This window comes from Diadema setosum, chromosome 18, assembly GCF_964275005.1.
Source record: "Diadema setosum chromosome 18, eeDiaSeto1, whole genome shotgun sequence".
Taxonomy (NCBI): domain Eukaryota; kingdom Metazoa; phylum Echinodermata; class Echinoidea; order Diadematoida; family Diadematidae; genus Diadema; species Diadema setosum.
The window spans coordinates 14,615,855-14,643,089 of record NC_092702.1 but is presented as its reverse complement, the minus strand read 5'-3'; the positions used below and the strand labels follow the sequence as shown (position 1 = coordinate 14,643,089).

Below are 27,235 nucleotides of genomic sequence, written 5' to 3'. Positions count from 1 at the left end.
CTTCACAACTAGGAAATAAACGATGTCAAACTATAATAAGAATTAAACTTATTGTCTTGCTCTGAATATAAAATTCATTATTCCAAAAGTTCGTTTATCCGTGAATACAACAGGCTCGATACTACAGTACTCCGAAGGTTTGCTAATCCGACAATAAACGCACCTATCCAATCACAAACATTCGTGCATTTTCGGATTATGAATCATAATTTGACTATCACATTTACGAACATCTATTTTTCGTGTAGGGAAGTCGCGTGTATATCTGAATGTTTCATTTTCGTACTAACGAACCTTATGGGTGCATGGGTACAACGATCATGACCCTCAACCCCCCACCCCCCCCCCCAAAAAAAAAGAAAGAAAGAAAGAAAGAGCCAAGTCAAACTAAGAATCAGTCTGAATTAGTCGCTTTGAAAATTCCACGTACCGTCTGAATTATCTCTCTGTCCAATACAGAAATAAACGATATCAAACTAAGAATTAAACGTATTGTCTTGTTTTGAATATTTTTTTTTTTTTTTTTTTTTTTTGCTTTTCTGGGGCCCGTTGCATAAAACTTACCATTGAATTTCAATGGTAACTACCGTCAAAATTAGGCATCACAGCCAATCAGCATCAAGGATTATAAAATTTACCGCTGATTTGAAGACTTACCGCTAGAAAGGAGCGGTAAGTCCAGCGGTAAGGGTTTTATGCAACAGGGCCCTGATTCAATAAAAAAAACGGGCAATATAACGCGCAATTGCTGAAGAAAGACAAAATATTTAATGACCAAATAACGGCGAACAAATCCTTCTACTTTCTTTTTTCCTCTTTTTGGGGGTTAATTTTCTTTCTATACTCAAATGGATTTTACGTACACGCAATTTTAGTGAAACCATTTTCTTTTTGGTCGGCATTCTACGATAAGGTTCCTGTGGGTTCCTGTCGGTTCACCCTCGCCAAAATTGCGTGATTTCTCTTAAATACTATGAACCCGAATGATCTCTGATTGGTAATTTAGTCTATTTCATGATCAACAGTTGTTTATTTTCTGCTTGTAAAAAACAAAACAAAACACGTGAACTACTACATCGTATAACATCTCTGTTTCGTTCAGCCGAGCGAGCCATGCCATAGCAATGGCGACGCACATACGGCGCACTCGCCTTTCCCATACGTGCACATTCCCTGGTTACATGCAGCCCGCGCATACCACCATGACAATTGTGATGTATCAGGTCACTTTCACTAAATGCAGTGAATAATCTGCTAACGGTGCCGTACTTACAGCTAGGGTAAGGGAGACTAAAACTTTTACAAATTGCTTCAATGAAAACGGCATCGATATATGTATACATGTTACCATTTTTAATATTATTATGTGTATCAGGTGAATTCCACGCCTGTCTACTGTTCTCATTCCCGACCGCTGTGCTACTTGTTGAGTCTAATCTTGCAGTGATTCACGTGTGTACTGTATTCCACGTGCGCCTTGGATCACGGACGCTTCTAACGAAATTTGGACGAAACTGCCGAGCTCCGAACACGCATTTTCCGAACGAGCAACGCATTTGCCGAACGGAATTGAGCGGGCGGTCGTGCGTGAAATGCGTCCACAAAGCGTCCACAAAGCGTCAGAATCGTTGCTAATGGATCGATAACGAAATTTCGTCCAAATTTCGTCCAGATTTCGTTGCTACTCGATCGATAACGAACTTTCGTTGGAAAACGAAATTGACGGAGGCGTTTCTTATTGCGCGTACTGTAGCTGTGAATGATCACACCTACATAAAACACAACAACTAACTCCCTGATCCCATACTAGCAGTCCTATGGCTCTGGGTCTGGGGTCACATCTCTCACCTTTATCTTGCAGAACTTGTATCCCTCCTGGTTGATGCTGACCATGACCTGGTCAATGATGCCGGTCTCCGTCGACCTCATGAAGGTGCTGCAGTCACGCTTGGTAAAACGACGACTGGTGCCTTCAAACTAAACGACATTGTTCCATGCAAAGAAAAAAGATTGTGGCACACAAATCAATCATGTGCTGGTCTTTCTTGCCACCCATTTTCTCTGTCAGGCAATAAGTCACTTTTTGCATGTCATCAAGCAGACCACCAAAATGTACAAGGGACAATCTTATCTCAAACCACAAAGTAGAAGAAGTGTGAGAATCATGTGTCACATCAAGATATCTCAATACAGAGGACAGATTTGGATAATGTGCCCGCCTTGACCTTTACTGTCCTTTGTTCATCTATTTGCACTGATGTCTTAAAACTACCGTACTACATGCCATATATTTCTTAGGATTTTTATTTTTGCAAATTTTGCAAGGTTGGGCAATATTTTCAAATTGAACAACATGCAAAAATATTATTTCTGAACCTGACATGAATGTGATGTGCACAAATACGTCACTTCTCTGTTCATTACTCTACTTCAAGATTGCTCATTTAATCAGCGACGAAATTGTCAACAAGTCCTGATTAACAAAAAATAAGACTGGCTATACATGGTGTATACAGTAATTGCTAATGAATAAGGATTTCCCAATCCCCTTAACTCTTTATGTGCCACGTTCGCACGTCCGACTCGGTCGACGGCGTGCCAACTTCGCATATTCTGCTCAAACACACAAACCCGCCCAATCCGATCAATAATTCGCCAAATGCTGCTGTACAATGAAAGGTTTTCTCGCATTTCTGCTCCTCTCACATATAGCTTGCATTATATGTGGTGATTGACTATCAAGAGATGTTCCCTACAGGATTTGCGTGTAAATTGTAAGTTCCTGTGACTGTTTTGTGTGCAAAAGTCATGCCTTAGCAGTTATGTAGCTACTAGTCATGTGAAAGAAAAACAATCATAGATTTGTAATACAATAATACATCAAAGCACAGCTTGGGACTTTTTCGAAAACTTTACTATTTGTCCAGCTCAACATAAATCTAAAGAAGTTACATAGACTTGAAAAACAGGATGTTTTCTGAAAGCATGACTACGTTAGTGTCCCAGAATAATGTGGCACACAGGGGGTTTCCACCATGGCACATGATATTGCTTGTCATCATGGCCCACCTTGTGGACTGATGCACATTGCTACACCAGAGAGGGCTGGCTAATGTACAACTAGGTCAGGTTTGAATTGATTACTGAATGCTGATAAAACAAAACAGCTTGGCAAGTGATACAAAGTGCCTGAGCACATTAAGGGCTTATAAACGATGGCAGATCAACACACATGCACTATGTATGGTGCATTGAAAAGCTACGTGTTTATCGTGAGGAATTGCAGTTGGATCGTTATGTGTCTAGCAGCTCAAGTCATGTTGGGTTAGTCTCACAATTTATTTCAGCTCTCTAACCACAGGAAGCCTAAATCAGTCAATTTCTCTCACCTCGTCGTCATTCTCTGGCAGAGTGACAGTCTTGCCGATGATCACATCATCACCGGACACCCTGGAGCCAGGAGGAATGATACCATCTTCTTCCAGTTTGTCGTACACTGCGTTTCGCATCCCTGCCAGGGGGACAAAAAAAAAAAAATTGCAATCGATCACTTGACATCTCGCTTACAATGTCTGAGAAAAACAGGAAAATTCTGAGACTGAGAAATTCCACACAAGGAAGTCCATATAGGTATATGTTTGCTTCCTTTGTTTGTCATTTTGCCTCTAACAAAGATTCCACTAGGATTGAAAGTTCAGGCCCCTTTTGACTCACTTTTACTCCACTGGCTCACTCTTATTGAATGAGCAGTTTTCAGCAGCTTTTTCTCCCTGCCTTAAATTCCAAAATACACACAGGCCTAAATTCTAACTGTGATTTACTTTTGCATGATTAAATGCTGCACTTGTCAATCAAGGGCAAGCACATGAGAACGTTGGTCTACACACAGGGGCAAATTCCAAAGCATAGCTGTGTTGTTAGGATTGATATGTATGCAGTTATCTGGAAACTCCAAATGGCAGACACCTATCTGCCAAAGCTGGTACTCACATACTCAAATTTGTAATGGATGAAATGAACCATTCTTTCATCTGCGAAATTCAAAAGTCAAGCTAGTAACCAGTTAGGTGTCATTGGTTGGCTACCAGGTGTGCCCTGGTTGCAGAGTAATTCAGAGACTCCAACCCAAAGCACCTTCTGATCTGGAGATTCTCCCGCCTGAAACCCCTAGCAAACGGGAGACTCCATTTTGATGTGTGCAAAGCGCGAAGTTCCTAGGGTTCTAGATGCTCTCTGGTGCTATCTCAGGCGTATTTTTTTCAACATACAATAGCAATAAGTAAGAAATCCTTTCCAACGGGAGACACAGAGCCAGGGCGGGAGAAATTAAGTCTGAAGCGGGAGAACAGGAGATTTTGCAAAAATGGGTTTTCGGCGGGAGATCTCCCGTCGAAAACGGGAGAGTTGGAGTCTCTGGTAATTTGCCTTGCACAGTGCATGTAAACTATGCTATGCTATTTTTTGCAATTGGTTTTGAAGAAGAATGCACTACAGTGAAATAAATTTCTTTGAACAAATATGCAATAAAACGAATTCAAAAGTGCGGCGAAAAAAAAATTGACTGAATTCAGACAAAAATGAAGAGCACTCAAACTACTTTTGACACAAGTGAACAAGATCACAAAGCAAATCAAAAGTTGCTGCTTGTTTATTGCACAGTAGTCTAGAACAATGCTTCTCAACGTTTTTTTCCACCAGAGGCCCACTTTTTTCCTGGTTTTTCCTGGCCCAGTTTGATAGAACACAAATGTTTCTGTATTTATTTTTTGGCCAACATCACGGCCCACTTGCTGAGAAGTGGGGGTCCTGAAAGTCATAAGAGGAGGTGCCTGCCTTACCTTGACACGTCTCCCTTGAAGGCTTCTCAAACATCTCATCCTTGTCTGTTGTCTTTGACTCTGCATCCTTGTAGGACCGGTAGAACACAGACCTACAGCACAATGACCGATAAAATACGCCATTATCAGGGGAACACGATTGAGGAAACAAAAACATAAAAGACAATGAAAAGAGCCAACAGTAGATCATACTACGAACACGCAAGAACTGTTTTACTGCTACTAATAATCATAACGATAATTAATCATTAATAACAATGATGGTAATGATGATCATCATAACAATAAGTATGACAGCACACTTGTATGTTTTTCTTTTTTCAACATAGAAAAGCTGTATGAGTTATAATAGACAAATGAGATTTAGAAAAGCTGTATGAGTTATAACAGACAAATGAGACTTGACCTTGGTCAGAAATGAAATCGTCTGTTGAGAATGAGAAGGGCGTTAAGTTGTCTTGAACACTACGGGTTTAGTGACAACTTAACGCCCTTATCATTCTCAACCGACGAAATGTGGATGAATGCCTGACAGAAAGACACAGATTATTCCACATTCCCTCAGCAACACATGTGAATTAACAACCTATAATCACAAGGATATTTCAACTTTGTGCAACTTTGAGAATTTCAGAGGCAAATGTACCTTTGGAGCAATGATTCTCAATTCACACAGGTTTAAAGGCAGATTCGTGGCAATTCAAATGAGCACAACACATTACTACACAGAAATTGCCTTTAACTAACTGCAAAGTCTGACCTAAAGAAACCTCTGTCGATGGCACTAGCATTAAGGATGACAGAGTCCTCCTGGTTGTAGCCAGTGTAGGAAGCGATGGCCACGATGGAGTTGATGCCTGCCGGTAGCTCCCTGAAACGGAGGTACTCCATGGATCGAGTGGTGGTCAGCGGCTTCTGTGGGTAGTACAGGACGTGGGCCAAGGTGTCCATCCGGACGTGGTAGTTGGTGATGTACACACCCATGGCTTGCTTGCCCATGGCAGACTGGTAGGTGTTACGTGGCGACTGCAGCACAGAGGTTTCAAAAGAGCACAAGATACACAATTAGCAGCAAAGGGCACAAACTAGTGGTTATGCTGATGCATCTCTCAAAACTGTTATACATTAATTAAATAAATATGTGTATGGCAAGCATCACATGCAGTTGTATGAAAAGATCATATCTCTCACTGGTTCAGCACACTGTGCTTGTCCAGAAGAAGGAATTTTGCTGAATATTTTTGTCTGCAAAATTGAATTGGTAGAAGACCAAGCAAGGCAGAGTGACACTAGCCAACACTGACTTGATCTAGCAGATAACGTGCACCATGTCCGCAACCCACCTGGTTGTGATCAGGAAAGGGGATGATGGAGGCGCACACGCCCAGAATCATTGACGGGTGGATCTCGCAGTGGGTGTAGGTTGAGCAGTAGCCAGTCCCTTTCTCCTGGAGGTCATCGGGGGTCATTGCCAGCATGACCGTTTCTTCCTCCATGGTGTCAATGTACTCCACCACACCACTGGCTACCAGGTCCTGCCAGCTGGTGTCGAAATGAAATTTGGTAAATAGGTTGAGGATGGATTAAGAGGACGAGGCATTTACAATTATAAAATTATACATTCCTTGTCACTCAATGAACAACATACACTCACATACATACACATGCAATCACATAGACTCACACACACACACACACACACACAGAGGTAGGTGGTAACTATATAATTGCACCTGCCTCAGGGGGCCCCCAGTAGGGCACCATCACCATTTGCACAAACTTTGATCCCCTCCCTACAGATATGATTTCTGCCAAGTTCTGTCAAAATCTAGTCATCTGTTTTCAATAAGATATAAATGCTTAAAGTTATGAAAAGTAGCTGATTCGGGGTATTGGGTCTAATCTCAGGGACCATCCGACTGGCACCATCACCATTTGTACAAGCTGATCCCCTGCCTGGCTGGTCAAAATATAGCCATTTGCTTTCAAGATGAGGAAGAAAGATTGCAAATTAGTGATACTGACCTGTAGTTGGTGTACTCTCGCTCCTTCAGCATGTTGATGTGTCTCTTCTTCAGGAGGAGCTTCTGGTTCTCAACAATGAGCAGCGGCCGACAGATTCGACCTGCGTCTGTGAAGATGCGGATCTCCCTCTCCCTGATGTCCCTCACCATGGAAACCTGGATGAGGGAGAGATGACGGCATTAACCCGTTGAAGACGTGTCCCGAGTATACTCTGGCAGGTGTCAATGGGAAATGCATGTTGAAGCAAATCAGCTCGTCCTCAACGGGTTAAAGGCCTCTCTTACTGATAAACAGCTTTATCTATTTTCTATAATTTTTTTTTTTTTTTTTTTTTTTTTCTGGGCCAGTTCCAATGCTTACAAAATTTTCAATTTTCAGATGGCAACAATTTATTTCAGAAGTAATACATTCCGAATGCTTGCAGCATCTTCTTGTTGCTTATAGAATGCCCAAACCGCTGAAGTTCATCTGTAACTTTTGACTTGACTGAAATGATACATCTGCCACAAATGCCAGTACGTCATATTTCTTGAAGCTCGTTCCTCATTTGATTACAGAGGATACTGTAATACCTTCAAATGAACAAGACAGTGTTTCATCTCACAATTACCATTCACTTGCAGTGTAGTTTATATCTCACTGGTACCAGTCCTTTACAATGTATTTATCACCAGAAAGTCAGCACTTTCTGCTTGGAGCATGAATTATACACCAATTTGCCTGACAATCACGGATACACAAACACAATAATATTGCTGATATGCGAAACACAAATACAAAAAAACAAAATACAAGTGCCATGAAATATCTATTTCATCCTTTCTAAGAGGGTGTACCAAACACTTGCAAGATGCATTCAGATCTTTGCAACTTACTAATGGTTGCCCATGTAGTTGACGACATTAGTTTCATGGTTGAAGTAATAAAAACCACCGCATGAAAGATACCCTCCTTGCCTTTAAAGGTAGGGGATACCTTTTACAGACCTCCCAAAATGCAGCAAAACATTAAATATGAACCTCAGGGGACTTGTTTAGGCCACTGCTGAGAAATTTGGAAGGCAAAAGTTATCTACAATTTGAATAATGCACAAAACTCAACTACTCAGTAGTTCTGTGTGTCAGCCACACTTAAGCCTTTTTGTTGCAGTCTTCTGTATTTTTTTTATCTATAAACACAAATCTAAAAGTATAATCTGAGCTGATGTAATAACATATAGAGTGTGTGGCAAGAATGTACATATAGAAATGTTTGTAAGTTTTGATGAACTTTCTTCACAAAATATACATGATGGACACACATGCAGTGCATGGGTCTGCAAAGGTAGCCTAGTAATGTACAGGAATTTAGGATGAGCCCCGAAAAAAAATTCAATTCAAAATCAAACGGTCAATAAAAATGTACTAAATGTTACCTTCCACTTTCAATACTTTATGGGAGTTTCTAAAATGATACTCTCTTCAACATACCACTGTATTTATACAACTCTTCATTTGAGGTAGGCAAATGGGATTCCCTACCTTTAACAGTCAGCAATGGTTGCAAACTAAGGGGAAAAACTGAACATGTACTACTTCTGCTCCTGCTCTCCTAGCTCTTCAATCACATGTAAATTGAGCTAGCAGTTGACAAACATATTTTCTGTAGGAAACGTCATCCGCATGCATCAATAACACATGAGTGATACAGTGCTCATCGGACAATCAAGAACAGCTTTAACGGGAAAACTGCTCTAGTGCAACAAAATTCAACATTCATGTGTTATATTCATCGCTCTGAGGAGAATGAAATGTATGTGGATTGAGTGAATGCAGAAACACTAGTTGAAATAACTGTGCACTGATTTGTGTAGTGCCCACATACTGGAGTTCATGTGGAGTGATTTGCACAGGCCAATACCAGCCAGCACTATGTAGTAGCCCTATTTTAACAAGAGAACAGCTCGTCTCCTGACCATCCCATGTTAAGAGGGGGGCAGTGTATTAGGCAGGCATACTGAAGTCGATGAACATCTTTCAACATCATTACCAACAGCTGTGTCTCGTATTTCTGCTTTGTGGATATACAGCACTGCCACAAGCCACAGGTATCAAAGAACTTGGGATGCGAAACCCTCCCTTTCTCTAAGCATCAGCCTTGAAAACCCAAGCGTGACCTCTCACCTCCGACACGATGATGTCCATCTGCCTACGAAGCTTCTTGAGAGTGTTCATGAGCTGTTCGGGGTCACGGTGGATTCCTACCCAGCAGCCGTTCACAAAGATCTTGGTGGCCCTGGTGCACACGCAACATTCAACAAAGGCTAATTAGAATTTGACCTTGACCTTTGAATCCCGACCTCATATCCACCAGGACCAAAATGATCTCAACGCAGGTAGCTTTCTTGACACTCATAATTTGTATTATGCTGGATTAAATGTGCTAAATACTTTTTCCAGTAATTGCAACAAATCAGAATTCATTCTGCCATTCAACAATTCCATCCCAAACATATTCTAGGCAATTTGCTTCTACATTGCAATTTAATTTGTATTAAAAGACATGATTGATTTCAACACATTTTGCCACTTACGGTACATCAAGTCGGAAACACGTATCTCACAATGTAATATTGCTCTTGGACCTCGACAAAATAACTGTCCTCCATGTACTTATAAAAATTCATTACACAAACCATTTGTGCATTTAAATGTGATAATCTCGATTTCAAAGTGTATCCCATTACATTTAACAATTGTCTTCACATCCTGTAATTAGTTCATATGTGTATGGTCATACTAATTCCAATATAGATATCCCTTTCTTTATTAAGTGGTTAAATATGCTGATTGGAACCACAATGCAAGGATAACAGGTGCACTGCCAATCTGCAAGCATAATGCATCAGCACTGACTTCAGGGGCAAAGGTTTTTGACATCGCTGTCTTTTTATGGGATGACCACTTCTGGTGGGTCTTTTCCACACGATATCACATTTTTAGCAAGAAAATGAAAATCTTCTTGACCCATCGAGAAACAGAACAAATAAAGTCAATAAGCTCACTCATTGATGGCAGAGGGTGCTATCTCCTCCAAGTTCTCCATACTCCACTCCTCCAAGAATTCCAGGATTGGACTTGGCTGAGACCCTACAGAGATGTACGCCATTAGGGCCAGGTTCTTTACCAGGCCGACAGCATGGCCCTGTAGGAATGCAGAGTGTCAGACCCCCACAGAAGTGAATATGACTGACTTCTAATGGTGCATGTTAACAACATGGGTACTACTGATCTCTCAATTCAAGAGGGCTGCATTGGATTTTAAATTTCATGCTGGGTTATGTGAAAACTAGGTCATTTCATGATGATATGAAATCATGATTTAACAAACTTTGACAAGTGTTACACTTCTCATTATTCATGGAGGTCCACACCATAAATTAAACTAATGTGCTGTATCCACATAGGTTGCAAAGTAAAATATCAATTCAAATACCAAAAACAGAAATTCATGCAATAATATTTGCTGCTGGAAAACAAAATATTGTGGCAGACTGTCAACCAAAATGATGCTTCATTTGTTTAAAAGCATGTCAGTCATATTTGTCATGATGGAAAACTCGGGACATAAATGGCACAAAATAAAGGCCAGACGATATCTCTCTCTGCACAGGCCATACCCTACCTCTGGGGTCTCGGCAGGACACACCATACCCCACTGGGTGTTGTGCAGCTGACGAGGGCGGGCTAGCTTGCCGTCTCGTCCCACAGGCGAATTCAGACGACGCAGGTGAGAGAGCGTAGACACAAACGTCAATCTGTTCAGCACCTGTTTGCCAATGCGAGATCAAACAAAATGAGTGTTACAACCAGTGGATTGACATAGAAGTAAAAGAAGTGTGTTTGAGCAATGAAAGTGTGATTATCATTGAGACCATCATATCATGCCAATCCCCTCAATGGCATTACAAGGCTGACAACATTCTGTTATCAAAACCAAAGAATGATCCATAGAGCATTCAAGGTGATACTTGTGCATTACATGCATCTCAATAGCCATATATAAATTCCAAATTAGGGACTTTTACGCTCTCCTAGCAGATTAACCCATTAGTCACTGAAATGCCCAAAACGGCCTATCCATTTTGTGTGGGTTTTTTTAAAGGCTTTATTTACCTTTTTTTTTTCCCACAGAATATATAATAATGTTGTTTGAAAGAGGACTAAGGTCAATAAAAGCATGTCAGAATTACTTCTGTGACACACCATTTTCTTGGTACAGTCTTAATAGGCTTTCAAATAAACATACCTTATAATACACAAAAATAAATATGCTGTGAGCTATTTCACATCATTTAGAACGTTGTCAAAAAGGGTAGTAATACAGTCATACCTTCTAGGAAACGATAAGCCATTATGTACAGAATCTTCAGTTGCCAAAGGGTTAAAAACATTTGTACATTTTGGGGGAGCCTCATGCAGAAATAAACTTGGCAGCTCTGAGCAAAATGTCAGTACCTTAAAGGTACTAGCCCACATTTGCAAACCCACGAAAATCAAAACTGCATAAAACAGGTCCAATATGACTTCAAGTACAAGTTATAACAGTAACATACCTCACCTGTCGCTCTTTGTCTATACCATTCGATAAAAGAGAGAAAATCATCGTTTTAAAATCAATTTTCAAACCGGGTCAACTGACCCAAAATCGAATTACGAGCGCGGGCTATAGCTACGTACATTGTACATGTAACACGTACGTGGACCGGAGCCAGCGAGCGTTATACGCATGCATACGGATTACGGTGCATTTTCATTTATTTTAAGTAATGGACTAATTGGAACGAAATTTTGCACAGGTGTTACTGCAATCATACCCAAACTCCATGCTAACTATGAGACCAATTGCTGCAGGTTTACAAATGTGGGCTAATACCTTTAAGTCTAGTGTAAAGGGGCCACACATAAGAATACACCAGCCCTACAGCCAGAGAGGGTCTGAGTATGACCAGCTATGATACATCATCCCATTGCATTACTGTAATCTGGTACATCATCCCATTGCATTACTGTAAAGAGGCTATAGAGGTTTGAATCTTGCCTATATGTGGCAATCCACCATCTGTCAAAAATAAAGGGGGCTGAATAGGATTTTACTTCAACCCAACTGTGAAAAACTATGGAAATCACTTTTCCTACTGTAAAGGGGCCCAACATGGTTTTACTTTGGTCAACTGTAATAAACACGTCAAGCCCTTGTCTCCTGTATAATAGGGGCGAACACGGTGGTGTTTTGACTCACCTGCGATACACCAGCCCTGGCTTGATGTGCCTTCTTCTGGTCACCCCAGTTGCCCGTAGCCAGGGAGTACTTCAACCCGTCTGTGATGATTCGTGTTTTGATTGCCAACTCCATATTAAAGTCCTGAATACAATATTGGATGATGAAATAGAAAAAAGAATATACTCATGGAACCAACAAAGAAATGAAATATGTTTTTTTTTTAACTTAAAAAAAAAAAAAATCTTTGCTTAACATGGCCAAGAAGAAATTAGATAGGGTCTGGATAATGATTTAATACATGCTAAACTTCAAATCCGCAAAAATCTTCACAAAGAGAATGCAAACAACTGAGTAGCAATGGCCTGGAATGGGCTACAATGAACACAGTGGACTCCCATTATAATGAAGTCCTTGAAACTGGCTGTTTTCTTTCGTTATATCAAAATTTCGTAATAATCGAACAAATAAACAATAAAAATACAAAGAATGGAAAATGTTACGGCCTTAATTTTTACTTCCTGTAACCTGAATTTTGTTATAACCATGTTCGTTATAAAGGGAGTGCACTGTATATAGTTTGTAGAAAAGCACACAAAAATGAACATAAATGTCTTAAATCACAAGAGGAGATTAACAGCTATGTATGCTGAGCAAAGTCATCCCTATACCATATGAGGGCAGTAAAAATTCTTGCTTTAGTGATCATAGCTATAACTTTGTTACAGCAATTACTTAGTGATTATTAGAGTTGAAATTTCCCACAACTTGTAACTTCAGTCTTTTTTCCTTTTGACCTCCAACACCTTAGCGTACACTTTCAACACCTTTTACAGAAATTACGATGGGACAAGAGTAATGAAGTAAAAGGTCATTATGTACATCATGGTATTCCAAAAAATGACGAACACATCTTATTTTCAATGGAATGAGTTCAAAAAGTTTTGGCACTCCTTACGGTGACATTTTTGGGCAAAAGTTACACAGTCATCACTGACTTTGACATTTGACCTTTCACCACGGTCATAATGTGGTGCGACATCACATTACCTGCATAAAATCAGAGATCATAAAAGGATCAAAAGTGTGTGTAAAGTCAACTTTGGGAATATAACTTTTACAGTTTCTCTAATTTCTGATTTTTTTTTTTTTTTGTAAATATTTTCTTTGCAATGAGGTAGGCCAATTATACATATATCTAAAGCTTAGCATCTGGCAAATTCACATCTACCCAAAAGTAAAAAAAATATTTTTCAAACATTACATGGCTTCCCTGACAATGCATCACATATTGTAGTTTCATAATTGTGTCCCTCCCACTACCTCACCTTGCCCTTGTCGATGAACTTCTGGGCATAGATGCGGACTTCCTTAAGGAGGTTCTTGAAGAGGCCCCTGAAGAGGAAAGCCAGGAGTGGTCCCGCAAGGTCCAGTCGCTTGTTGCCATAGTGATCACGGTCGTCGACCTCTCGGCGACCGATCGTGGCGAGGAGCAGTCTGTGCACACAGTAACTGTCGGGGGGAAGAGCAGAAACACAGAAATGCATGCTGTTTGTGATGCTGACCACACATATCAAATCTGCATAATACTCCTTGCATATCTTGTTGTTGTTGGGCTTTTGTTTTTTGGTTTTTTGCCACACCCTAAGTCCTTACCTAATTCCACACCCTAAAATGCTCTACTTCTGTCTTAACTCTCTGGCAACTCTGACACATATATAAACAGGTCACTGTGACTGAAGTAGATTATCATGATTAACCCTTTGCTCATTTCAATCACTTTCTGCCCCATAACCACCAGTCTAAAAAAGGAGAACCATTAGCTATCTCTAACAAAGAAATCAAAACAAGCATGGATACAAAAATGCTTTTAAAGGGATCGTATAGTTTTGGTTGAGACTTTCCTTCAGGTTTTTATCATTTTTTGGTGAGATAGCGAGAAACCTCTTATGAAATATGAAAGACCACGTAATTCCAAGAGGGATTCAATGTTTATTTGATGAAAATTGGTTTTGAAATGGCCGAGATATCCAAAACAGAGCAATCCTAATAAAGTGTGGGACCTGCATTTCATTACGATCGTTTTGTTTTACTTTGTTCTTGGATGTTTCAGTTATTCCAAACCTGGTTTTTATCAAATAAACTTTGAATTCCTCTTAAAATGGTATGCTCTGTACCCTTTCATAAGTGTTTTCATGGTATCTCGCAAAAGCCCAATTTTCATCTCTACCAATACCGTACCATCTCTATAAAGTGGGGTTTTTTTTGGGTTTTTTTTTACTGGGAATCACCAAATCCTATCACTTGACAAATCTCATTCATTCATAGGTTTAATACCAGTTTGAGATTAAAGCTATATTACAACAGATGTCCATATAGTTTGCAAAAATAGACTTCTTCCATTTACCAAGAAAATAATCTCATAACTTAATAGCTCCTGCATCATTACCCGAGGAAGTATGCCTTCTTGGTCTCGCAAAAGTCACTGACTCCAACGTGAGGCAACATCTCCTTTTGTAGAATCTCCCGGGCGTATTTGATTCGCTTATCTTTGGTGACACCAGGCCGCGCCCCACGGGCCCCAATGAAGTTAAGTGCCACACTCTGCTCCTGAATGACAAAGGCCTCATCGAGGGATGGTTTGACCTGGAAAGAGATCGCAGCAGAAATTATATGTAAGTTTAACACAAAAGTGCCCTTGATGTACCTGTAGTATGGTGCTCTCAAGATGAAATGCTAGACAGCTCATTTTGTAGTGTAGTCACATTAATTGAGTTTAGGTGTTTCTGTTTTTGTTTTTATATCTTTCATTTGCTTCTGGGGGTGAAGAGGATGCATGAATGAACGATTTGTAAATAAGAGCAAATTTTATGTATATGTACATATTTAAACAATTTAATTTCACTGCAGTGATATACCTATAGCTGTCTTTATTATTGATAAATGTATGAAGACCCACTACAAAATTACATATTAGTTGATTGAAGTCATCATCTCACCGGGTATTGTCATCTGCATTAAGTTTGCATTTTGTCTATGCTTTGTGTAACATGAGTAATTCAGGAGACAATATAGATGAATTGTGTTATATTGCTCTTTGATATGATGAAGAATGTTAACTAGAAAAGATAATTATTTGAATGTAAGGAAATCACTCTATAAACAACCTATATGTGGCTATCAATGAACAGAAAACAGGTAAGAAAAAACAAAATGGAACATGCAGAAGACAAGTGACTCTGACAAAGATCAGATCATTTTCATGTCTCTTTTGAACTATGGCAAATTGAATAACCAAATATAATCATATGAGGGGAAAACATATCAACCCTACACTTTTAGGCATTCGACATACCACATTTTCTTAATTCAAATAAATTCAGATCGAATGGTAATAGGGAAATTGATAAAATAACACAATCTAAAATTTATTGATCCAGCAAAACCAAATAAAAGAACTTCAGGAACAGCTGGTTTTTCTCATCCACCAGTTTGACCCTGCACCACATAACCAACGAAAAGTCGCCAGACATGGATTTTTAGTCAAGGGCAGATTCTAAAAGAACTGACTCTAGGCTTTGAAATGATGTATAACTCAATTCAAATGAATTCTCCTAACTTATATAAATGTTGGAAAGAAAGCCGACACTCTGGAAAAGTTTGAACTGAGAAAAGAGGCTCTGAGGTACAGGGTCTATTCAAGCGCTTAATCTTTACTAAGCCGTGCTACCTGTGCCATGAATGGGACAAAAAAACATGATGTAAACCACTGTAGCAACAACAATGAAGGGATTATCAGATTAAAGTGAAATTGAGCATGTTCTATTAACACATTCTGTTCATTATAAATGTCAACATTCAAAGCAGTAGCATCATCCTTTCTAAAGTTATTAAGAGTTGAAACTGAAGAGTATGCAAAGGATTTTCAAGAAATGAAAAGGGGCCTCTAAGACAAACCTGATCACACTACTCTACCAAAAAAAAAGGGGGGGGGGGGTTGTAGAAAAAATGCTGAAAACCACTTTTTCCAATGATACCAAACTCAATACTGTAGAAGAATAGCTCTTTCTGTAAACACAGAAAACTAAAAATTGACTTGGTTGACGCGTTTCACCTTTCTTGAGTCCTCACGTAAAAATCAAAGGGTGCGACTCTTTGTTTATTTCGCGTTGCACAGTCACAATCTTCTCAACAGCCTAGATAAAGAACACGGGGTGCTGCACATCATGAAAACGAAAAGTATGAGGAAGCAATATCTGTTACCATTTCCATCATTTCTGGGTCATCAAAGTCGTAGATGATGTGTTCCAGGATGTCTCTGTCGGCCACAAAGCCCAGAGCCCTGAAGACCACCATGATAGGGACCTCCTGTCTGATGTAGGGCAGCACAGCAATCATCCGCTGACCAATGGCACTCTTCCTTGCTCCCTGTCCACAAACAGACACAGCAGATTCATTCATAGAGGGCTTTAAGACATTTTTAAATCAACATTTCCCTTCATCCATAGCAGCAAAAAGAGTACTGACAAGAAGGGCCTTTGTAAGACTACTCACTTTACAAAAAATACATTGTAGAACTTTTGATTATATCTTGAAGCAGAAAAGTGCTTCGTAAATATTTTAGTCTTTTCTTTTTTTTTTCTGCATTTACGTCAATCTCGGTCAAAAATCGATGGATTTTTTTTTTTCAAACTAGCTTTTAAGGTTAATAACTTTTAATTTCATAAACCTCACAAACCTATAAAGTAGTATGTGTTTAACTATTTTTAAAATGACACATTTAAAAATTGTCATGATATGTTGTATATGAATAAGTGCTTGGTACTGCAAAATCGGAAAATAGCATTCAACACACACATACTGAAGCTTTTCGACATGCACTTATCAGAGTAAAATCGCATGAATGAACAGAAAGCCAGAAACAAAACAATATAAAGGAAGCGAAGGAAACCATACGGGCGAAATGGCGAGCTGTGATTGGCTGTCAAGGTAAACAAAATTAGCCTTGCTGCCAGCCGTTTGGTTGATTAATGCTAAAATAATGCAAGCGTTCTTACGAACTCTTTCTGACGACACAGAATGGGGTCCGTGAGCTGAATGCATACTGCTTCGAGCATGCGCAGATGTGTGAAACTTCTCGCCCGGCTGAGAACCTTAAACCAAGATGAACAGTATTGTTCCGCGCACTCTTGGTTGTTCATCAAGTGGTGAGCAATGGCCTAATTGCCACCATCCACCGCAGTACCCACACTAGGCTGTCTACATGCGCGCGAAGGTAGTGTTTCTGGCTTTCTGTTCATTCATGCGATTTTACTCTGATGAGTGCATGTCGAAAAGCTTCAGTATGTGTATGTTGTATATATACACAATATACAATATTAATAAAATTTCATGAATAAACTGCCTGCTATGTCTCCAAAAGCACTGTCTGGCTGCAGCAAATAGTTGGATGATAAACACACACACAAAAACAGATTTACATACTGGTGGCATCTTGTGTCCAACAACTCAATATTGAACTCTGGATATCTCGGAAGTATGATAACATCAGTATTGGTGCAAGAGACTCTTATGTGTAAAACTTACTAACAAACAAACACAACAACAACAACAACACATGAACTATGAAAGCTCCATTCCATGCTTGTCCTCACCTGACCCCCCTTGGCCATCATGTGAACCCACAGAGTACTGGTGGGGCGGGACGAGTGCTCCAGGCAGGAGCGGCACTCGGCCGTGAAGGCGTACTTGGAGTCCTTCTTGGCGAAGACGTAGACTGAGTTCGTTGACATCTTCTCCTGGGCAATGAGCACCTTCTCCGAGCCATTGATGATGAAGTAGCCGCCAGGGTCCAGAGGGCATTCGTTCAACTCTGGACAGGGATTGAACACACAAAATAAAGTGACATTAAATCTGCATGGAGTAACGACACATCAGTGAGGCTGATATGTCACGTCAATTCAAACTCTGAAAGCTGTCAATGCTGATATCTTCCTGTATCTCGCAAGAAAAAAAAAAATACTGAAAGAAGAAAAGAGTAAGATGGCTTGACAGGACGGACAGACAACCTACTTGTCAGTGCAATAGGAGAATGAATCTTTATTATAATCTTTGAGCAGAGAGGAAGCATTCCTGATTTTCACTGATACATTAATTGACGAATGACCTAACATTCAAATTTGGCACACCTAAGTAAACTTCTTACCAGAAGAGAAAGAGGTAATGACATGAAGAAGGCATGAACATTGCCCTACAAAAGGCATCATGAATTGATGGAAAAACAATTTGTAGATCCATGATCAATTCATGATCATCTACTCACAAGTCATATACCACTGCTGGCTTTAGAGTAGTTGCAAATTTCATTATTACCAATCATCACCTCATCACCAATCAGTGCTCGTCTGTTGCTTCATGGTCTTCTCTACATTTCCACTGGTTTCTGGGAGCACAAAAAAACACATCACATGGCAGTCATACCACATACCTGTCAGATCACGATCTGTGAGGCCGTTGAGCAGGCAGTAGGTGGAGCGAAGCATGATGGGGATCTTGCCGATGAAGGTCTTCTGGTGAATCGTCTCCTGGGGATCTTCCCCATCCTTCAGCACAGTCTTGGTGATGTCGACATAGAGTGGGGCAGAGTACCTATTGGGTGAAGAATAGAATAATATAGAATATAATATACGTAAATTATCAAATAGTATCAATAGAATCTTTCATCTTTAATCTTTTTTATATCTAAAATTTTTTCTCAATTACAGATAAGGAGATTTTATCAATTTACAATTTTCTGATTGATAACATTTGTAAATAGATGAAAAGTATTATTATAAATATGAATTCAAATAGATCTTGTCAGTAAGCAACTAAACATGAGTCATTTTACATAATCATATTTGCACTAATAAAAACAGACTTACATGCATAAAATTGCCAATATTACAAAAAGTCAAAGAAATTGTGCCGAAATGGAATGATTTGTACAATTTCATGTGTTCTGATGGTCACTATCGATACGAAAATCACAACCATAATCATTATCATCTTAAACAATAATGTTTGTCTGTGATCTCTGGTTTTCATGACAATATGAAATACCATATGAAGCTAAAAAGAAAAATTATACGATGAGTCACAATCGTAAGCTTGTGAATTTTTCATTCCCATACCACATACATGTACTGTTGGGTAACATGAACCATAAGATACATTTATTATGGAAATGATCACATACAAAGAAAAAAATGAAGATTGATACAGCTTTCACTAACGTGAGATTTCGAAGACGAGCCTCATTTGGCATCATTGGGCTTGGTGAACCATCTTTCTCCCAATGCGTTGGTTTGGACAGGTAGATCTGTTCAAACTTGAGCAGATATCTTGTCTGCAGAGAAGAAGAAAATAGTGCCAGTTTACTGTACATGTCAGTTGGTAGGGCTGTATGCATGCACCTCACAGTTTTCAAGTGATAATCAAACAAACCACTGAAACAAAGGTAAAACAAGAAACAAACATAAACATGCAAAATGATGTCAGTAACTTTATTGAATTGCATGTAAAGCTTCACAAAATCTATTTATTCAGCTCTTCTCTACTGTAAAAAAGGAAATTTTTTCAGTGTTTAAACTTTTGCACATTTAATGCGACAAGCTACCAGCACGAAAATAAAAACATGTAAATATTTTTGCCCGTTGTACATGATGTATGTTCCACTAATATAATGTCTTGATTTCACAGAATGATAAACATGCAAAATTCATCTCCCCATGCCCAGCGCAAAAAAAAAATAAAAAATTCAAAAAAATGACTTGCACAAAAATAACCATTTTTACAGTATTCTGTTTGGATGACAACCTGACATGTTTGTGATGATAAAGTGAACTGATCCAAAGCTCCACAAATTTGGCTACTTATCTATAAGACACCGTTGTACTTTGTCTTCTGGAGTTAGATGATATGTGATATCAATATTGGCTGAAAAATTGTGTCCAAAATTCTGTCACAGCTGATGTGAGGGGAAAGTCCCCACTGCTTGTGATTGTTGGCTTACTGGAATTTCTTGTTCTGTGGTCATGTGCTGGGCTTCTGCCTGAAGATCTACGGCTGGCGAGTCCTCCACAATGCGCTGCACAGACATTTGAATGAACTCATCAAAGGAGTCCAACTGCTGTCGGACTAGACCCTTCTCATCAAAGTACGAACTGATGACAATCCAGCACGCCTCCTGCCAGCGATCTGGGGTAATTTCATCTGTCTCATCATCTCCATAGATTTCTGTTGGTTGAAGGGAAAAGCAGTTTCACATGTACATGTATGCCAATCATACACATGTACAACGTACAAAATGTAGATCAGCCACTGTACTGGTGATCTTGCACCAGGCAATGGTTGTACAAAGTATACAGACAAACATATGTGAATATACAGTATGTATTTCGATAAATTACATCTGCAGAGGAGCGAATGTTCTAGTCTAGAACTAGAGTCTACACATGTAAAAGTGTACGCCTCTAGTCTACATTCATTGTATTTTATAAAATAAATAATAGTGAGACTCTCATAAAGTGCTCATTTCTACCTTAAAAAGATACTCAAGGCGCTATACATAGAACAGAGTACATATTGTGTCACGTTACAACAGTATCACAGAAAATGATAAGACAATAAACCAACAAACAATATATACGTACACATATACATACAGGTATGGTCAATTTAAATTGAAAATGTATAGACTACATTCGGTTCTCAAGACGCTCAAATCAGCTTTTCTTTTTATTCGGACAATGAAATGTAGTGTACAGTTTGTAAGTACATTGTGGAGTATCAAAGTTTACAGTGTACAGGGTCTAAATTGGGTGATCATGCACTTTAGGGCCCAATGGTACAAGTACAAGTGCTTGCAAATTGGAGTACCTGTCCGTATCAGGCATTGTGTTGTGCTTTTTTGCTCTAACTAGCGAGCTTCAAATCTGCCATGTGAACACTAAAAGACAACACTGAATTAGGCAAAAAAAATGGTGTTCTGCACATGCGCGAGACAGCTGTAGTTTCTATTGTCCAACCCAGGAGGCCGGTTGTCTTAGCATTCGCGTTGCAGATCTACATGTACAATGTAAAGCTTGCTAATGCTCTTCCACACGCCGCGTGAGCAGGGGCAGGGTGCTGTACATAGCACTCAACTCAACTCAACCGGGCTTAACCTTCAGCCTTCATATGATTTAAAATGAAAAAATACTGTATTATACATGTATCTCATGGAGGGGATCACAAATTAACCTACAGTGAACTGCAGCATGCATACAGTAGGGCATAGAGTGTACATGTAATTACGTCCACTGTACTCAGCGAAATATTCTGTAAAATAATGACAAAAAAATCAGTAAAAATTTTATCCTGACCCGTCTGTTACCGTCTTACGCAGTTACTGATTTACAGTGTACGGGCATCCACCTAATGCACAAGCATACACTGTGTACAAACCACATACTGTATGTGTACGCCTCACCTGCACGGGTGATTTTCGCAAATTTTGGCAGTGGATGATGGATGGAGGAGGCATGAAAATATTTACGTGGTAGTTGTGGCTAGCTAGGATGTTAAAAATTTGGAGGCCGTTGCATTGCAGACTTCCTCACACTTTGCGCGATCTGGCACTCTCCTGCAATGCGACATTGTCACTGCATTGCAAGAAATCGCACAGTGTAAGCATGGTGAGGCAGGCTTAAAATCATACAAATGTGTTGGCATACAATGTATATATTAAATCAGGGGCAGATCCTGGAATTCCATACAGGGGGGGGCCCAAAAAAATATTTCCCAATCAAACTTTTTGGGTGTCCTGACCTCCCTTGGAGGCTTGGTACAATTAAGGTTTGGGGCAGATTTTTTAGTTTTGCCAATAAAAATTGGGCTCTAACAGTACATTCTAGACTATATTAGAGTAAAACCACCAGTTATGGGACACTTAAGCTTTTCTGCAATATTTGTTCAACTCAAATACAGTTCGACCTCGATTATCCGGCCATGTTGGGACCGGCGGTCATCCGGATAAGCGAATTGGCTGGATATGGGAGACACAATGTTAATGTATATAAACTGTAGCTGCTGTCCAAGCTGCCATCCCAGTGCACTGGCAGCTACAAGGCAGGTAGCGTACCCCGCAACGGTGGTGTAATCTATGCTAGCCTGCGCAAAATTGTAGTCCCTTCCTCACAAAAATAAAGTATATCTTTATGTGAAAATCATACATGTTTTACCTCAGGAGATATTGAGAAACCTATCATGCACATCTTATGAAATTAGTGAAATACACTTGTAGATCCATGGAAAGATGTTAAAGTCACTGTTTTTTCTCAATTTATGGATGAAAAAAAAGTCCTTCACTGCGTGAGCGCGTCCGGATAATAGAGATTTCCGGATAAAAGGAGGTCGGATAACCGAGGTCGAACTGTAATACATACACATTGTACATGTACAAAATTATACCTACACTCAGCAATGTTTCATGTTAAATATATTTGATCTCAATGTTGATTTGGTTAAATACATCATACATTTTGACAAAATTTCCCCAATATTATGACCTTGATAATCCACCAGAATTTGTCCGGGCTCTCCAGAATCCACACACGTGCTATGCACCTTCAATGTCATTGTGCCCACATGGCCACTGAAAAATGCGCTCTGCTACATGTATATCTTTTTGGCGAAAGGTTGCATCCAGGATGTTGTGGCGCCCATTGGTGTCCAAATTCCGGTGAATCGGCATTTGCATTCAACCCCTGTACATTTAGTCACTGCATCGGCACGTACGGAGATTTTGTTTTCCTTTTGTGTTTTTTAGGACACCACGCCATCACACTCTGAGCTTGCCATAAGCGAAAAATCTCAATTATTTGCGCTTTTTCGGCGACCCCTATTCTTAACGAGGGACTTTAAAGGGTGTGTACAGTTCCGGTCGAGGTGAGGATTTAGCTTTTAACATTTTGCAAGATATTCAGAAACCACTCTATGATGTCAAAGAGCGTGCAATTCTAAGGGGTATCAAAAGTTTATTTGATGAAAATCGGTTTTGAAATGGCTGAGATATCCAAAAACAAGGTGAAACAAAGAGATCCTAATAAAAGGTGTGGCCTGTCGCCTTTTGTTATTATCACTTTTTTGGATATCTCAGCCACTTGAAAACCGATTTTCATCAAAAAAACATTGAATCCTTCTTAAAATTACATGCTCTTTGATATTTCAGAAGAGGTTTCTCATTATCTCACTTAGAAATGGTCAAAACATGAATCCCCATCTCAACCAGTACTGTACAGTCCCTTTAACAATTTGAGCACACTTGGAAAAGTTGCGCTGATTCTGCACTTACAGTTGTATGATAGCGAAATTCAGGATTTTAGATGGATTTTTGGAGGTGACTAAAATAAGGCACTTCTAATCCAATACTGTATAAGCTGTTATTTTCACCTACAGATATTTTTCGCGAATGAGGAGGTGATGGACATTTTCGCAAGATGCTGTTTTCATGATGTGATACCAAGGTTATCGTAAGTGCACTATTACTACATGTACAGTACAAACATGTAGGTCCAGTAGCAGAGTGTCTATTGTAGTATTAACCCTAGCATGTTGTTACAGTAAATTCGCAGTTCAGCCAGCCCTAGCCCTGATTCGCGAAATTTGTGAAAATTAAACACTTGCAAAAATAATAGCGTATACAGTAATTGAGAAGTGTCCGGGTTCTGGAGGCCGGCCAAAAACTGGGGGCTTTTTATAATCATGTTAATGCCTTAACTCTATTGGTCTCTAGTTTCTACTGACAGTAAACTTGCAGATAAAGAGTAAAACCCCCAATTTTCAGCCGGCCTCCAAAATCCGGACACTTATCACTAATCACAAGCCAGCAAATTCTACTGTCACAACACACGTGTATTACAGTACATCGTTTCACATACTGGCACACTCGTTCACCACAGGAAAGTGCCTGAGTCACCTCCAAAAACCCATCTAAAATCCCTAATTTTACCGTCAAAAACGCAGAATCACCACAACTTTTCTACTGTCACAACACATGTGTATTACATCGTTTCACATACTGGTACACTCGTTCACCACAGGAAAGTGCCTGAGTCACCTCCAAAAATCCATCTAAAATCCCAAATTTTACCGTCAAAAATGCAGAATCACCACAACTTTTTGAAAGCGTGCGCAATAGGTCCCGCGTAAAGAATCGGGGTCGCCGAAAAAGTGCTAAATATTGAAAAATTAAGCCGGTTTGTTGCGAGATTTTTCGCTCATCGCAAGCTCAGAATGTGATGGTATCCTCAAAAACACAAAAGAAAAAACAAAATCTCCATACGTGCCGATGCAGTGAATAAATGTACAGGGGCTGAATGCAAGTGCAGAGTCCTCAAAATTCGGACAGGAACGGGCGCCGCAACGTCCCTGATGCAACCTTGCGCCAACAAGATATGGTGCGTGCTCATTTTTCAGCAGCCTTATAATATGCATATTGACATTGCGCGTGTCCGGATTTTGGAGAGGCTGTCCGAATTTTGGGGAATTGACAAGGTGATAATATTTGGGGATTCTGTGAAATGTTATGATGTACGTGTCCCCATAACAAAATCAATAATATTGGGAAAAAGTAGGTCGATACATTTAACATACATTATTATATAATATTGACTGGCTTCGAGGGAGATACCAGAAAATATTGCCCAAACTGAAAGAATATTGCCTGCGTCGAAGACGTGGGCAATATTCTTTCAGTGCGGGCAATATTTATCAGGTATCTCCCTCGAGGCCAGTCAATATCATACTTATTACCTATCCCCAAGGTAAATTAGGAAAATATGTGAATACGGCTATACACTATGATATAGATCAAGCCACATTTGACTACCTGTAGATCATCACCAACATGTCAAATAATTGACAAATTGTTCATCAATGTATATCATTCAACTCCAACTTCAAAGATACATATGTAGTTTAACAGGCGAACTTCAAACATCCGAACGCTTTTACACTTTATTTTTGCTTCTGTTTCAATTTGGAGAGTTGTAATAACTGATGGTCACTGTGCAGTTATTAAGCACAAATGGACTACACAGTCATTGTTTGACGCGTAGTGCTGCTGGAAGTGGTCGACCTTGTACGAGTTGATTTATCGGCGTTCTTCTGCGGTGCGTGTAATCGACACGCAGTGACCTCCTTGAATGTTTTCTCTTCGTGGTCGATCGGAGTGTTTACATGTAAAGCAGGGAGGTTAGATTCCACTCCTTCTCTTCCCACCTCCCTGTTTTACAGTGCACTCCCATTATAACGAACACGGTTATAACAAAATTCTGGTTATAACAAAGTAAAAATTTGGGCTGCAATGTCATCCACTCTATGTATTTCTATTGTTTATTTGCTCGGTTAAAACAACATTCCGATATAACGAAAGAAAACTGCCGGTCGCAAGGATTTCGTTTTAACGGGAGTCCACTGTATACAGTATGTAAAACCTGGATGATCGTGATATGCTCTGTCGCCCGCTGAACTCCTGACCCTGTAAAATACAAACTGTAATTGCCTCGCAAAACTACCTCGTTTAGGTAATAATTATAGATATAATTTTGTAGAGTAAATTATTATTTGAGTTGAACAAATATTGCAAGAGAGTTTATAAAAGCCTTAAGTGTCCGAAAATTGGGGGTTTTATTAATATTACTCTACTTGACTACCGACTACTACAAGTAGATTCTAGTGTCAGTAGAAGAATGTTCTACTCTAGTAAAATTAAACTGTGTCACTTTTCTACTAGTAAGAGTGTTAATAGAATCTAATCTAAAATTAGATCTAACGACATACCGGTACGTTACACAGACACGTATCTACAACTACAAGTAGGCCTATGTATAGAATCTAGATTCTAGACCTAACAGTGTTAGTTACAGTAAGTAGGCCCCTACTACTAGTAGTACTAGTACTAGAATCGACCAAGTTGAAGTTCGGTTCGAACTAGAGACGAGTAAAATATCCCGTTTGCGGCAGTTTAAGCATTGTTAACACGGTTAAGGGTTTTTCCACCTTGTCTAGATACTTGGCAAATTTAAAGTGGCTTGCACAACATTACGCCTCACAAGTAGTTTACTAGACACCTAAGTAATATTAAACGTTTATATGATACCTAAAACGTATAAGTTTACTATACGTTACATGTAAAATCTATTGTTGAATGTTACATGTAAAATTTAACAACGTTTTAGCATTTAGGCCTAGGTAGACCTTTTGAAATGACAAACCCTTACACATGAGTAGGCATGTGGGACTACAGTGCAGTGTAGCCCTTTAGTACATTTAGTACATTTAACGTGGTACTTTTGTTGCAACGACACAGTTGCATTAATTGTTATCTGCGAGCGTTAACGTCAGTTCTAATACGACTAAATATGTTCTTGCTTTGTTTCAGAAATACACGTACCTTCTTCCTGTTCGTACATCTTCGAAACGTGTACAGACCCTGTAAATCAGCACGCGATTGACTGAGAAAGCTCTCTCGATCTCATAAGCATCGCATACTATAGTTTCGCTCAGTGAAAATGGCGACAATCAATGCATCATCAAGCGCCCAGTGGCCAGCGCCACACATGCACACAGCAGCTGCAGCATGCACAACATACACAGGCGCGCGCGATGCAGTGCTGCATGCACGCCACCCTCCTACTGCACCATTGCACTGCAACTGCAGCATGCATTCGTGCATTCGTTGCAGTGCCGTTTGTAAATTAGGGTAGCCTTGAGTACAAAATAAGTTTGGACAATTTGACAGGTAGAATAAGGATTTTTTACACTGCTTAAGTGTTTCAAAAAACACTTCCCACTTTTGATCATTAATAGTTCAACAACTATTCATCCGATAAAACTGTCATTCATATGAGTAATAGCTGAATAGTGTACAAGTTTGTTGATGGTGATTTGAATGTGAAAGCTTAAATCAGTTTCATTAAATCTAAGATTGATTTTCTTCTTCTTCTTCTTCTGATTAAGTCTGCCTCCTTCAATAGACTGAAGATTCTTGCAGACTGGTGCTATTTACATTATAATACAATTTGATTACA

At 39.5% G+C, this 27,235-nt stretch overlaps 1 protein-coding gene across 1 annotated transcript in view; it reads right to left on the bottom strand.

Annotated features, from left to right (window-relative positions):
* The window catches only part of LOC140241822 (DNA-directed RNA polymerase II subunit RPB2), a 40,592-nt gene extending 13,896 nt beyond the window's left edge, over nt 1-26,696 (bottom strand). The window contains exons 1-18 of the mRNA XM_072321577.1: nt 26,599-26,696; nt 20,176-20,399; nt 19,397-19,509; nt 18,610-18,770; nt 17,777-17,994; nt 16,386-16,550; nt 14,572-14,768; nt 13,451-13,634; nt 12,144-12,266; nt 10,527-10,670; nt 9,907-10,046; nt 9,026-9,137; nt 6,864-7,018; nt 6,182-6,380; nt 5,599-5,864; nt 4,839-4,930; nt 3,390-3,511; nt 1,849-1,977 (exon numbers count right to left, since the gene is read on the bottom strand). Of these exons, the coding sequence (XP_072177678.1) occupies nt 1,849-1,977; nt 3,390-3,511; nt 4,839-4,930; nt 5,599-5,864; nt 6,182-6,380; nt 6,864-7,018; nt 9,026-9,137; nt 9,907-10,046; nt 10,527-10,670; nt 12,144-12,266; nt 13,451-13,634; nt 14,572-14,768; nt 16,386-16,550; nt 17,777-17,994; nt 18,610-18,770; nt 19,397-19,509; nt 20,176-20,399; nt 26,599-26,617 (2,763 nt within the window). The 5' untranslated portion in view covers nt 26,618-26,696. The remainder of the gene's footprint in view (nt 1-1,848; nt 1,978-3,389; nt 3,512-4,838; nt 4,931-5,598; nt 5,865-6,181; nt 6,381-6,863; nt 7,019-9,025; nt 9,138-9,906; nt 10,047-10,526; nt 10,671-12,143; nt 12,267-13,450; nt 13,635-14,571; nt 14,769-16,385; nt 16,551-17,776; nt 17,995-18,609; nt 18,771-19,396; nt 19,510-20,175; nt 20,400-26,598) is intronic.
* Between the last annotated feature and the right edge of the window lie 539 nt (nt 26,697-27,235).